We start from the raw sequence: 14,093 nt of genomic DNA, 5'->3' as shown, positions 1-14,093 counted from the left end.
GGGTCCTTTACCTTTTAATGTTTGATGAATTACTATATTTTAATATTTTGTTGGAAGCCGCCCAGAGTGGCTGAGGAAGCCCAGCCAGATGGGCGGGGTATAAATTGTTAATAATAATAATAATAATAATAATAATAATTAATAATAATAATGAATAATAATTACCTTTTACCTTCAGTAGCTTAGGGCCTCATCAAACCTAAATTCGGCCCTGCACAGAGCTCTAGATTGCATAGGTGAAATAAAGTTTTATATTGGATGCTCTTTTCATCACTTTTTAATGTTCCTTTAAAATGAGTGGGGGATCCATGGCCATCCAAGGCATTGTTGGACTCCCGTAAACATCAGCCCCAGCCAGCATGGCCAATGGTCAAGGGTGATGGGAGCTGCAGAAGGTACCAGGCTGGCTGTCCCAGCTTTAAAACTATATCAAATATGAAACAATGAATACAATGTTGATTTAAAATATCTTAGGAGTGCAATTAACATGGGATAATTCCCTGTTTCATTAGTCTTCCAGTGGGTTGGAATTTGCAGTTAGGTTGCATCCCAATCTAGGGTGGGGTAGCCCAAACACACTGCTATCTTTTCCTGTCTCTTAGGTAAAACAGGAAGAAGAAGAGGAAGAGGAAGAGGAAGAAACAACCATTTGGGGCAGAGAAAGGAAGTGTAACCAGAAGTGTAAAAGAGGCCAGAGCTCTTTTATTTTTGATTATTGCATAATGGAAGAAACTGGTGGATCCATTTCTGCATCACAAAACACAGCTGTCCAAACTCTCTCTCTTAGACCCGGCCCACCTAAAAAGAGGAAAGAGTTGGAAACAACTAAAAGCAGGTCCCATATTGCGGTTTTCGGTTAAAGTTGGAGGGTGTTTGAAAAGATTTCTGGGTGTTTAAAAAAAGGAAGAAGAAAAGTGTTCGTAGACCTTACAGTCTTGTGGTATATGAGTAGATATGATTAACTTATAATATATAACTTTGCTGTTTCCTATTTGAGTTAAGAACTTTCCGGGGAATGTGCCATCTGGCCCTGGCGATTTCTTACGATTTAGCTTGCAGATTAGTTCTAAAAATACTTTGTCACTTTTCTTTGACGCTGTTCTGATTTATTGCCTTGGAAAAAAAATAAGTTCAGGTGTAGATATCTCACCCAACATCTTCTGCAGTAAAGACAGATGTAAAGAATTCATTGACATGCCTTAGCAATTTCCCTGTCTTCCTTGAGTGCTCCTGTTACGTCTTTGTCATCTAGGAGCTCACTGCCTGTCTGGCTGGCTTCCTGCTCCTGATGTATTTAAAGAATTTTTGTATGATGAGGTGCAATACATATATATAGCAATTTGTTCTTCAAAAGCCTCCCTGATTGTAGCCTTGCATATAATTTATCCAAGTTTGCGCTATGCTCTTTACCTAGGCAAAACTTTCAGTTTTGAAAGGAATTCACTTTGACTTTATGACTCCCCCCCCCCCCATGTTGGCATTTTGGGGGCTACACTTGTAGGGTTTTTGAGCGATGATAGAGACAGGGCTATTTTCCCCAGCCAGAACTCACTGGAACTCAGTTCCAGCACCTCTCAGGTGGGCGACATTGCTATTATAAGAGAACAAGGGAGGCGTTCACGGTGAGTTCTGGCACCTCTTTTCTCACAAAAATAGAACTGGATAGAGAGATCATGAAAAAATAGTCTATTTATACCATTATTTTTAATAACCTCCATGCTGCCTTTAACTGTATTTTTCACTCTCAAGTAATTAAAAAAACACACATAAGGGATGAGTAGATTCTCCATGTTCTGATTTAAGTAGGTTGACTCTGCAAATAGCTTTCCTTTGCGCCAGGGAAGGGAAGCCTGTAGCCTTGAGCTATAGCATTTGCTTGCATGCAGAAGATCCCAGATTGAATCTGCAGTCTCTTCAGATGTCCCTGAAACCTAAGAGACCTACGGTTGGGATCTTGGTCTGACTTGGCATAAGACTGCTTCCTATGCCCTTAAGGGCAGTCTCACTATCATTCAATCTGAAGGAAGGGCTGTAGCTCAGTTGTCTGACTCAATAGAAGTGCCCCATGCTCCTTTGACTACAACTCCCAGGATGGACAGTGAGCAGGGAAGCCAGTAGCTGGAGTCCAAGATAACTGGAGGACCACAGGTTCCTCTCCCTGCTGTAAAAAGATATGCAGACAATGAGGTTTGCTTTGCCGTTTCTGCTTCTTTTGAGGCCAGGCCAAGGTCAGTTCCCTCAATTTCCCTCCAAGAGCATAGAAGCCAACTTCTAGGGGCTGAGGTCCCTTTAAAAAGGTAAAGGATCCCTGATTGTTAAGTCGAGTCACAGATGACTCTGGGGTTGCGGCGCCCATCTCGCTTCAGGCCAAGGGAGCCGGCGTACAGCTTCCGAGTCATGTGGCCAGCATGACTAAGCCGCTTCTGGCGAAGCAGAGCAGCACACTGAAATGGCGTTTACCTTCCCGCCAGAGCGGTACCTAGTTACCTACTTGCACTTTGACGTGCTTTCGAACTGCTAGGTTGGCAGGAGCAGGGACCGAACAACAGGAGCTCACCCCGTCGCGGGGATTCGAACCGCCGACCTTCTGATCGTCAAGCCGAAGAGGCTCAGTGGTTTAGAGCGCCACCCGCGTCCTTCACCCCCCCAATGAAATATTTGATAAGGTTGCCCCCCCCCGCCAGGTGATGGGCATTGCCATTCAAATGATGTGTGTGTACCACATCTTACTTGGGACCCCCTATTTCAAGTTGTCACCCCTGTCTCCAGTTATGAGGGCTTGCGATTCCAGTACAATGGTCCCTCAGGTTGAGAACTTAATTTGTTCTGGAGGTCCGTTCTTAACCTGAAACTGTTCTTAACCTGAAGCACCACTTTAGCTAATGGGGTCTCCCGCTGCCGCCACGCCACCACTGTGTGATTTCTGTTCTCATCCTGAAGCAAAGTTCTTGACCCGAGGTACTATTTCTGGGTTAGCGGAGTCTGTAACCTGAAGCGTATATAACCCGAAGTACCACTGTACTTAACTACATGCCCAAGGTCCATGTTGTAAAAGGTGTGTAAAACATTTGCAACAGCGTGTTCCCCTGAAAGAGTTTCTGGATCCATTTTGCGAAACTGGGGGAGGAGGGGGTGGGGCAGGGAGAGATACAGACAGGGGTGTCTACAAAAGACAGTAAATCCGGATTATTTTTTTGATCCATGTTAAAACAAAACCAAAACAACACCTTAACCTACCCACCCCCGGAGGCAGGGATGCCCGCACAGCACATCTTCTGCGCGCATCCCTCTTAGGATCGCGCCCTTCCCGCGCACAGAAGTCGCGCCCGCGCCTGGGTCTTTTCAGAGGGGGCTTCTCATATCCCCGAAGGCGGAGGAAAGGAAGGCTGTGGCCTCCGGTTCGCGCAGAACGGAGGCTTTTCGTGCCCAGCCTTCAACGCCGCCCTGTTGAGCTGCGCTCGGCCAGCCGCCAACCAGTCCTGCCTGGCGCGCACCGGGCGCTCTGGGAGCCGGCGTCGGTCACCAGGTGGCGCTGCCGGCCTCTCTCTTTCTCCGCCTACCCCGGGCTGAGGCTGCCGCCGCCGCCGCTACTGCTGGCGGCTCTACTGCTGCCAGATCTTTGGCTCACTCCGCTGCTGCCGAGCCGAGGAGCGGGAGGGCGGCAGCAGCAGCAGAGCCGCTGGAGGAGCCGGCGTGCCCCCCGCAAGAGAGGCGCGCCGCGGCTGCCCTTGGAGACCCGTCGCCGCCAGCTCGCCTTCCGCCTTTCAGCCGGCGCTTGGGGTGGGTGGGGGTGCTGTGGGAGGCGGACACGTTCAGGAGAGGGAGAGAGAGAGACGCAAGCCGCTGCCTCCGGCCATGGAGAAGGAGACCGCTCGCCTGGCGAGCTGAGCGGGGGGGAATCGGGGAGGGGAGAACCCCGGACCCACACCCCAGTCCGGACCCTCCCCCTCCGCGAAACTTTTCCCCCCGTTTTGAAGCCCGCCGCAGTGCCTACCGAGAGAAAACTTCGCGCCGTCTGGGATTTGCGTGTCTGAGTCTGAGTCGATCCCTCCCCCTTTCTTCTCGTGACTCCACGAGTCGATCGTTGCCTTTGCAGGGATCGATCTCCGTAGCCTTGAAGTAATGTTTTGAGAAGCCCGGAGCTCGGAGCAGTTCCTGGAAACCTCCCCCCACCCCCCATCTCTTCTCCCCCGTAAAGGTTTCCTCCTCCTTCCCCCCCCCCCACCCTGTTGAGCTTCCACGAGATCCAGGGAGCCGAGCGCCGTCCGCTCCTTCCGCGCTGCTGCTTCTGCTGCGACCCCGGCGGAGGAGGGCAAGAATTTGCAACAGCTCCGAACTCCGACGAGGCGCGCCAGTGGGTGCCTTGCCTGCCAAACTCTCTCTGTGCTTCCTCGCCCGCCGAACCCCCTGGAGGATGGAGGTGGTGGCTGCGTTGCAGCGGACTTCACAATTCCCCGTTCCCCCGTAGACTTTTTTTTTTTAAGAGTTGATCCTAGGGCGGGATGTTTCAATTGGATATAATTGCTGCCTCCCTGTTTGCTTTTTCAATGCGCCCTGGAGGACGAAGGGGCTTTCTCTAAGGTCTGGCCGAGAAGATCGTTATCAAAACTGAAGAAGAGCGGAGGGAATCCCCTCTCCCCTGCGCGGTTCTTCCTGGGATCCGACAGCAGGCATAAGGGATATTAGATACAGTACAGAACAAACAAAAACCCGCTCCAGCAGAAGTTCTCTTCCTTGCAAAGCTTCTCTGGTAACCATGGCTGGGATTGGCAAACGCTGGGAGATAATGTGCTGCGTGATCGTCGTGCTTCTGGGCAGCCCTGCAGCCACAGCCCAAGGTAAATCGAGGAGGGGGTTGCTTACGAAGCCCCCTGCCCGCCTTCAATGGCTTGTATGTGTGGTTTGGGGCGGGGGGCGCTGGACGGTGCAACGGAGATATAGGGGCGCGCGGCAAAATCTGGATATTTAGCTCCTAGTAGCTGCTGGATAGCAAGACCCGCACTTCGCGTTGAGGGTTGTGCATGACTTTTTTGGGCTGATGGAAGTTGAACAACTCAGCCACAGACTAAGGAGAGCCTGTTAAATGGAAAGGGGCGCCGGGGGGGGGGGTGGTAAGAGATTGGCAGAAAGAAAGAGGGGGCGAAATCCTCTGCTTTTTTCTTCTTAGTTGGGCGATGGAGACTTTTCTTCAATTCGGTCCGATCTGTGCTTTGGTTAGTCAGGAGGAGGTTGACGGCGGGGGGGGGGGGTTGTTTTGTTGTGGATGCCGGGAGACACGGCTTTGGAGAAGTTTACGTCTGGTCGGTTTGCGGGACTGAAATGCCTGTTCAAAAGTAATCAAGAGATCAAAGCGGAGTGGGAAGGAGGGAGTCGGAGACGAGGAGAGGCAGGCAGGCGCTGGAGATTTGAGAGAGATAAAAAGAAAGGCTTTAAAGAGGAGGGGGGAAAGGAGGAGGGCCTCCTGTTGAAGGGCACTTTCTATATTCTCTGCTGGGGGGGGGGCGGCGGAATTACCAGCGCGATCCTAACTCGACCCTTCTCATTTAAGAAGTGGGGCTCGATCCCTAGCAAGTGGGAAAGAAACGACCTTTCAGCCCCAAGACAAGTCCGGTGGGGCTTGCCTTCGAGCGCAGCCGTTTCTTTTAAAAACGCAGAGGATCGGAATGCGCGCCCGTCTGGGTTGCGCGCCCAGGAAGAAGCCTGCGGGGCGAGGTTTCCCCAAAGCACCGCCGGCCCCTCTCCAAGCGCGGGCTGGCCGCCGGTGAACCCGGCTTCTCCTTCGCGCGGCCAAAAGGCTTGAATGTTCCTTGCAGAGGGCTGCGTGTGTCTCCCTTTCTGCGTGCGTTTTGTGTGTGTGTGTGTCGTGTACAGCGCAGTGCAAAGCAGGCTGCCTGGGATACCCAGAGAACTTCCGGGGGAGAAGAATGCAACACGTGGGGCAGACCTAAAAGAAAAGAAAGAGAAGGAGAGAGAGAGCTCCCTCCTTCTCTCTCTGTCACCACAAAAGAAAATACTGCCTTGGGTGGTTTTTTCCCCCAGAATAAACCTTCCCTCAAGCTGAGGGGGGAAATGAATTGTGCGGCGACTCTGAGGAAATAATAACAATACGGCGACTTCTCCAGGCTCCCTCTCGCGCGCCAGCCTTTTATTTTTTAAAGGCTAGATGGAGAGGGTGACCTCTTTTCTTGCACAGCCTGTTGTCTCGCGATAAGGGCTTCTCTCTCCAAAGCTGCTTACAGGTGGGCAGGCTTTTCAAAGCGCGCAGAGGCGAAGCGGGGAGCGTAGGGCAGCCGTCAAGTGTCGTCGGCGTCGTCCCGGCGCCAAAGCGCCTCATTCTCTCCTCTCAGCTCCCCCCCCCCCCGCCATTTCACGTCCAGCCTCGTTTGATGTGTGTGACTTCATTGGCCAGAGCAGCCCGGCGTAGCGAAATTCCCAAGCGCCTGGCATTCCAACTGAGGCGGGGAGGGGCGCGGGGGGGGGAGAAGCGGGCAGAGTGAGGGACTGATTGAAGACAATGGCCGCCACATGCCATTCTTTTCCCATGCCTCAGGAAAGGGTTAATCCTCCTGCAACCCAGGAAAAGCTGGGTCGTCGTAGCAGCCGTTCTTCTCGTTCTGTCTTGTTATAAAAGCACCAATTTGTCCAAAAAACTAAAAAAATCCTTTAAACGCCCTGGTTCACAGATTGGGGGGCGTTGATGAAAGAAAGCAGACGGTTTTTGGACGATTTGCAAAGAAGAAAAAAGCGACTGATGGGAGACCAACAGCAACAAGGAAAAGTTGCTGAGGGGATTAAAACCGAGGGCTGTTTGGGGAGGTGTTTTGTTGTGGTCTGGAGAATTCAATCAGTTGCCCTAGAATAGTGTTCCCACTTGACCTACCTGTTGCCTGTAGCTGTTCGTTTTCTCTCCTTTCCTTCCCCCTCTTTTTTCTTTTTCTTTTACCACAGTCTCAGGACTCTTGAAAAAGTTTCAGAAGCTTCCCAAACTCCCCTTTCCCCTCCTCCATCCGTGGGCTGATCCAATATTTGGTTAGTTATCCAAACGGCAAATGACTGGCACAGGTTTTACAGCCCGCCTGTATAATATCTCACCAGGCACCTTCTCCTCGCCTCCTTTTCTATCTCTTGACCTGTCAAGATAACAATACCAGCCAGGAGAGATTTATGGTCAAGAGGCAGGATGCAATGGCCGGCTGAACCCATGGAGGCTGGTGATAGCTCCTTGGGGCTGCCGAGGGGAATGAAGTGGGGGCGAGATGAGCGGCAGTTCCAGGGTCCAACTTGATTTATTTTCTCCCGAGGCTGGCAGTCGGGTGATGGCAAAGCCTTGCTCATAAGGGAGAGCATCCGCAGCAAAAGGATATGTTGTGGAAGCTAATGCAAAGGGCACATAACTGCTACCCTGTGCTTCTGCCCCCGAGCAAAAAAACCCCCACACTTGGCTGTGTGGATGGGGGGGGGAGTGGCAGGACTCTAAATGTGTATAATGGGCTGGTGGGATTTGCAGCTTGGATGCTGCGTAATCATCTCTGGGTGGAAGAGGCAACCCCCCCCCCACTGTATTTATTCCCTCAAACAGTACACTTAGATATTTGCCCTCTTTGGGTTGAACTAGAGTATATCCTTCAGCTAAACACATTTTTGTCAGCTTCTGGGGCTTGGTGGGTTTGCTTCAGCCACCAGTTGCTAAAATCTTAACGTTCCCTCCCATCCACTGTTCTCAATTCCCTCCTGTCCAGTTTCCCCCCTCTGCAGAGCTGTTGGAACCTGGCTATGTAAAACCCACTTAAGGTGAATCAAATGAAAAGTTTGCCATTAGAAAAAAGGTCGTTGGCGAGTACCCTTTCATGACAGGCCATGGTCTGCGAGTGCCACAAGCCAGCGCAGGACCATGCGATAAGCTAATTGCCTCCGGGATGCTTATGTGCTGCGTAGACTATTTTCAGCCACTTCTGTTATCTGAACGTGATACATAAATAGACTCCCTCTTTAGGCAGAGAGCATTGATCTGGATGCACCAGCCAATGTAGGCTCTTGGAAACTCTAAACTACCTGAAAGGGCAAGAGGAGGGATGTGTGATGATGCCAAGGAAGAGGGGAAAAGTGCTTTCTTTTTATAGTAGACTTTGGGGATGCAAAAGGGTTTCTTAATACCGCACATTAGGCTTGTGGTATTGGCATCTTCCATGATTACTGTGGGCTGAATGCAATATTTTAAAAAAAATTACCCAAATTTATTAAACCACTACTTGATACATTGTGCAAGCACAAATACGGTGGGCAGGTTCTATATCTTCTGCATTTCTTCGCCACCCCATTCCCTAATAACCCCTAGGGATCATGCGCAGCTGTCAAAATGCATGGTGAAGCTCGTCCAATCTTGCCTTTAAAAGTCTGGGGCACTTTGTGCCAAAGCAGGAACTAAAAGAATGTCAGTCTTAACAGCTAACTTTAATGGGTGGATAACTCCACTGAGGCTCAATAGGATGCTTTTATGTGACAATAGGGTTGCCAGCGTGTATACGTATATGTATATGTATATGTACTGAATATGTATATGTATATGTATATGTATATGTAGAGTGTGTGTCCTACTATGAGCTGCAGTCATTGGCAGGTTGCAATGCTTATGTCATGGGAAGCTTGACTTGCTGACACAACAGTCAGTTGACTTAAAGAAAAATCACAGGAGCACAACGTAAGTTTGCCCCATGTTTTTCTGGTCACTTGGGAACCCTAAATCTCCAGTTTGTAAAGGACCAGGAAGCAGATGATGGGAGAAGACCCTTTTCTGCCTGAGACCCTGGGGGAGCTGCTGTCTGAGTAGACAGCATTGGGAAGATGGGAAATATAGTCTGACCTGATGTAAGGCAGCTTCTTATGTTCCCTGTTGCAAGGCCTAAACGAAATGCACATATGGGTGTGGTCATTTGCACTACATTGCTTTCCGTGAAGTGCACACTGGCCTACTGTTAGGACTGGTTGGATGTAGAGGAATGGTAGGAGGAAGGAGTTGGGGAACCACTAAGGGAAGAAGGCTCAGAGCCTGGGGAGTGGTGGCAGGACAACGATGGGTGGTCAAGAGGGGGGAGAAGAAGAGAGAGAAGACTGGGAAGAGGATGTGTCAAAAGCTGAAGGGTTAACAGAGCTTAGTGAGCTGGGAAAGTGCTGTCAAGTGGGAGGAGGCAGAGATGAGTCAGGCTGATGAAGAGTCTTGGGTGTCTCTCCCTCCGGCTGCGACAAGCTCCCCTCCCTCCTTTCTCCCAGAATCAAGAGAGGCATGAAGAGAGGTTGGTGATGCACAGACGCAGTCTCCGATTGCTTGGAAAAAGCCCTGGAGAGGAGGGGACTTAGATGGCTGTGGGGAGGCAGAGACTTCCAATCTCACCAACTGGTTTTTCATGGAGCAAGACCACCAGGAATGAGCTGCTGTCCTCCTTAGGCTTGACTCTCTGCCAAGTATGTGGAGATTGTGCTTTTGCTAATAAAGAGTTAACTCCAAGTTTGAACCGTGTGATGGCTGACCAGCAGGCTCTGTGACACCTACAGAGATGGGTCGTAGGTTAGTGGTAGAGCATATTGTTTGCTTGCAAAAGGCGCTTGGGGACCAGGGCTAGGGAACTCTTTCTAGGTCTGAGGACGCGGGAGCCATGTGATGATTAGCAAATGTCTAGTCATGCTATTTAGGCACACGTAGCACCAGTTTGGTAGAAAGCTTAACAAAATCTTCAGGAGGCACACCAAATCTTCAAGAAGAGGAACAGTTCTTTGCCCAGTAGCTGTGTATGCTGCCCCTTCTAGGTTGCAGAGAAAGGCTATACAAGGGATATCTGTGTTCATAATGACAAAGAATTACAGCCACATTTAGTGACGCTGATGTTGAGGTCAAAACCATTTTTGTTCCACATGTTGTTTGCTGCACAGATGCACAGAGTGAAAAGCAGCCTTGCTTTGAAAGGGCTTGACAAGCTAAATGTGAGAGAGAGACTAGCTAGAGGTGAAAATAAAACTGCATCCACAGTTCAGTGGCAAATGTGGGAACCTAGTCCTGTTCCAGCGACGTAGAATCGTAGAGGATAATCTAGTCAACAATGCAGGAACATGCAGCTTGTCCCATGTGGGGATTGAACCCGCAACCTTGGCATTATCAGCACCATGGCCAATGAGTACCAGAAACCCTCTTAAAACATTGGGGTGTCAGTGGGTCCATTCCAGGATGGGGAGTAACCCCCCCTGGCATGGAGTAATGGTTCACATATTCCTGCATTCAAGTCAGGAAGGTTTCTAGCCTGACCCTTAACATCTGTCCCTTTGCTCCAGGGGTGGCATTATGTCTTTGGGAACCTTGCCCAGGCAGTGGGGCAGCATTTGTGACTGTGAGGAGCCTGCAACTCTTTCCTTCAGGTACCTAATATCCAAGGTGCATATCACAATGTATTCTTTCTCTCTCTCTCCTCTGAATTTATAGCCATTGTTTCCAGCAGCTGACGAAGCCAAAGCCTTCTCAGTGCCCCTGGCTCTTAATGCTGCCTCTTCTTTGCACCTAGCCTATAATTTCTCAGTAATTAAGTCCAGAACATAACAGATAAACTCGCAGTATATTATCCAGAAGGGCCCCTGTGTCAGAAACTGTGACGGTCTCTTTGATTGATTCACTTGCGCTCGCCGAGTTCCTCTTCTCCTTGTCTCCGAGTTTCTGTCTCCTGGGCTCCCTTGCATTGTGTTTGCTCTCAGGCATCAGAAGCTATTATGGCCTGCGTTATGAACTTTTCCCAATTTATTTCGTAAACTCCTGCCTCTGTTGTCTTTGTTTAAAAAACTAGTGTGTGTTTCACTGAAATACTGTGTGTGTGTCGGCCAAGGGAAGGAGAATTAGCACAAGGTTATCCACTTGAATTTCTTGTTGACTGTTGAATGAATCGGGTTTCGTGACTGTAATGCAGTACCATTTCATGGTATGTTTCCTGCAATTAAAAAAAACCACACACTTAAAATATGCAGAAGAGATGGGCAAAAAAGGAGGCAGTAGTAAGGATAACCTAGTAAAAAAAAAGCTGTGGTCTAAAATATTGTACTTTTACTATTAGATTCTTGAATTATTTGGAGACTTATGGTGCAATCTTATACACCAGCGATAGCCAACTTGGTACTACTTCACTCCTCTCTGATCATCGGATATTACTGGCTGGTGCTGAAGGAAGTTTGATGTCCAGTAATATTTGGAGAGCACCACATTGGCTCACGCTGCTAGACACACTTACCTGGGAGAAAAATTCGTTGAACTCATTGTACAGGATTGCAAACTAGACATTATGAGGCACCACTGTGAACCTATGTCTTTCCCCATGGCCCATGCATTTAGCGAAACAGGTGACATAATATCAAGTCCAGTGTTTATTGGCTGCTGTTTGCAAGGATAAAGGAAATACTGAACGCAAAGAGGTCACATTAATCACGCATTTCCTTTATTGGACCAGGGTTGTAAATAGCCAGTCGCCAGGCTATCAGCCAGGGTAGTTTCTCTGAACCAGAATAGAACTAAATGATCTGCCACTGCCTTGAACTTTAGTCTGCCATCAATTGTCGTTAAGAAGGAGCAGTAAAATGCTTTTGGTTGGTAGTCTTTGTGGACTTCCATGCAAGGCTGCACTCGGCTTTCTTACCAGGAAGCAAGAGGGAGATGGCAGTAGCTAGGCATTTCTCATAATGTATTGTTAGGCCCGGGTGGCGCTGTGGGTAAAACCTCAGTGCCTAGGACTTGCCGATCGTATGGTCAGCGGTTCGAATCCCCACGGCGGGGTGAACTCCCGTCGTTCGGTCCCAGCTCCTGCCCACCTAGCAGTTCGAAAGCACCCTAAGTGCAAGTAGATAAATAGGTACCGCTTTATAGCGGGAAGGTAAACAGCGTTTCCATGTGCTGCGCTGGTGCAGGCTCGCCAGAGCAGCTTTGTCACGCTGGCCACGTGACCCGGAAGTGTCTCCGGACAGCACTGGCCCCCGCCTCTTAAGCGAGATGAGCGCACAACCCTAGAGTCGGACACGACTGGCCCGTACAGGCAGGGGTACCTTTACCTTTATTGTTAGGCCCTTACATTCTCAAAGCAGATGTAAAAATTAGTGCTTTGGAAGCAATATCCACTCCTTGTGTCACTGTCAATATCCACACACCAGCCTGTCTTCTGGATATAAGGGCGGCCATGCATTTCTGTAGTGCCCTCACTGGGGAGCTAGGACTGTAGCATCAAAAAAGCCACCCAAATCCACCTAGTTAAGTTCTGCGCGCTTACCCACTCATGGTTGAGGAGCTATATATGCAAGCAGGTGTTCTGTCTGTGATTCCTGACTGAATCCAGCTGTATGGTTAGTCGGAAAACCTGCAACAGTGCTGATCAATTATTTCGGAGACACTCTCTCCTCCCCAAACAGCTAATTTGTGCTATGTGTGCACAGCCAGATGGGGGTGATTAAATCTAGGATCATTTTGGAGTAAGTTGCTTGCTTCCCTGTTTCGTCTTCTTCCGGTTGCCACATGGAATTCTGCTAAACATTTTTGGATGGGCTGCAGGCAGAGATGGTGACGCTGCTAGTCGTTTTATGTTTACATTTTGATTGTAACGAAGAAAGGTCATGTACTTTGTTCCTTGGACAGAATAATTAAAGTCGATAACTTTTCCCGAAAGCTTGGCTTTGTTTTGTTTTTGTACATCCTGTTCTTCAAGAACGCATTTCTCCCTAACTGTAATCTCAGGGTTTCACTATAACAATTCCATTCATTTATGTGAGTTTAGGATACCAGCCCACTGGTGGCCATGGAGACAGCTGCTCTTTATAATGGCCCTGTATGTAGTTGAGAAATGTTGCTATGCTCCCCATCCATCATCCCAAAGCTGAACGTGATCATTTCGTTCACATCTTGCTCAAGCCTTGCTTTGGACATTTTTATCTCTTCCTCTTCTCCATAAACTTGTTAATTCATCCACTTCACCACTGCATTCTTGGCCATGTGTCTGCTAGGTCTGTCAGTTTCCCAGGAAATATGAATTAAGTGCCATGTTACACACTTTTGTGGGGGGGGGGTGGCGGCCTTTGACACGTGAGATATACCCACACAAATGTTGCATGTGAGAGAGGTACTTAATTAATTAATAATGATAATACATGTGGATGCAACAGACACGTATTTCATGAAGTGACACTTAATGGGGAGCTGCAACTGGCCACAGCTCCTTGTGGAGTGTGTGCTTCGTGACAAACCCACATTTGCCTGTGTGTGGTGTAATGTGTAAAATAGCCCTCTGATGAACAGTTGGTAATGCAAACTTAAACTGGCATTGATATTTAACATTGCCCCCCCCCCCCCTTTTTAAAAAAATAACCTGAGAAATAAGGCAAATCTCCTATCTCATGCCTGTAGTTCTGGGAACCTCAAATTATACTTGATATTTTGATTTGAGGGTAGCTGGTTCTTAAAACCACTTGTTTATCTAGCTAATGAAATGCCTAAGTTCAGAAGTTTGCATTTCTGAGTCGAACTCAGGCCACCTTTTAAACTCCCTGCACTTATCTCTTTCGTGTGGTTGCCTCTGCAATTGGAAGTCCACGAATACGCTGACTAGGAGCTCGAGGAAAATACAGCCAACGATGTGATCCAACCCATGTCTCTTTTTGATTGTGTGTTTGGGGTGTGGAGGTAAGAATAGTCCATGGATGTGGTGCTTTATATAACCACTAATATCGACTAAATGTAAGCATGTTGTATTACAGGGTTTCCCAAACTTGGGTCTCCAGCTGTTTTGGACTACAACTCCCATCATCCCTAGCTAGCAGGATCAGTCGTCAGGGATGATGGGAACTGTAGTCCAAAAACAGCTGGAGACCCATGTTTGGGAAGCTCTGTTGTATAAGAATGTACAATGGTACCTTGGGTTAAGAACTTAATTCGTTCTGGAGGTCCATTCTTAACCTGACCTGAAAATGTTCTTAACCTGAGGTACCACTTTAGCTAATGGGGCCTCGTGCTGCTGCCGCACGATTTCTGTTCTCATCCTGAAGCAAAGTTCTTAACCCAAGGTACTATTTCTGGGTTAGTGGAG

General features: G+C 48.8%; 1 protein-coding gene and 1 long non-coding RNA gene across 9 annotated transcripts in view; one reads left to right on the top strand and one right to left on the bottom strand.

The window, feature by feature from the left end:
• Positions 1-1,687: 1,687 nt before the first annotated feature.
• On the bottom strand, positions 1,688-4,140 carry LOC308471226. The gene is made up of 2 exons (XR_013982815.1): positions 3,995-4,140; positions 1,688-2,158 (listed from the first exon to the last, which is right to left on the bottom strand). It is a non-coding gene; the product is annotated as an uncharacterized lncRNA (long non-coding RNA).
• Positions 4,141-4,719: 579 nt separating this feature from the next.
• SDK2 (sidekick cell adhesion molecule 2) overlaps positions 4,720-14,093 on the top strand; it is a 339,664-nt gene continuing 330,290 nt past the window's right edge. For all 8 annotated transcript variants that reach the window (XM_080994333.1, XM_080994331.1, XM_080994326.1 and 5 more), the window contains exon 1: positions 4,720-4,838. In XM_080994333.1, coding sequence (XP_080850459.1) covers positions 4,757-4,838 — 82 coding nt within the window. In that variant the 5' untranslated portion in view covers positions 4,720-4,756. The remainder of the gene's footprint in view (positions 4,839-14,093) is intronic.

The sequence above is a fragment of the Podarcis pityusensis genome, assembly GCF_964106645.2.
Source record: "Podarcis pityusensis genome assembly, chromosome: 2".
In the NCBI taxonomy this organism is placed as follows: domain Eukaryota; kingdom Metazoa; phylum Chordata; class Lepidosauria; order Squamata; family Lacertidae; genus Podarcis; species Podarcis pityusensis.
This window is presented reverse-complemented; position numbering and strand designations above follow the sequence as displayed.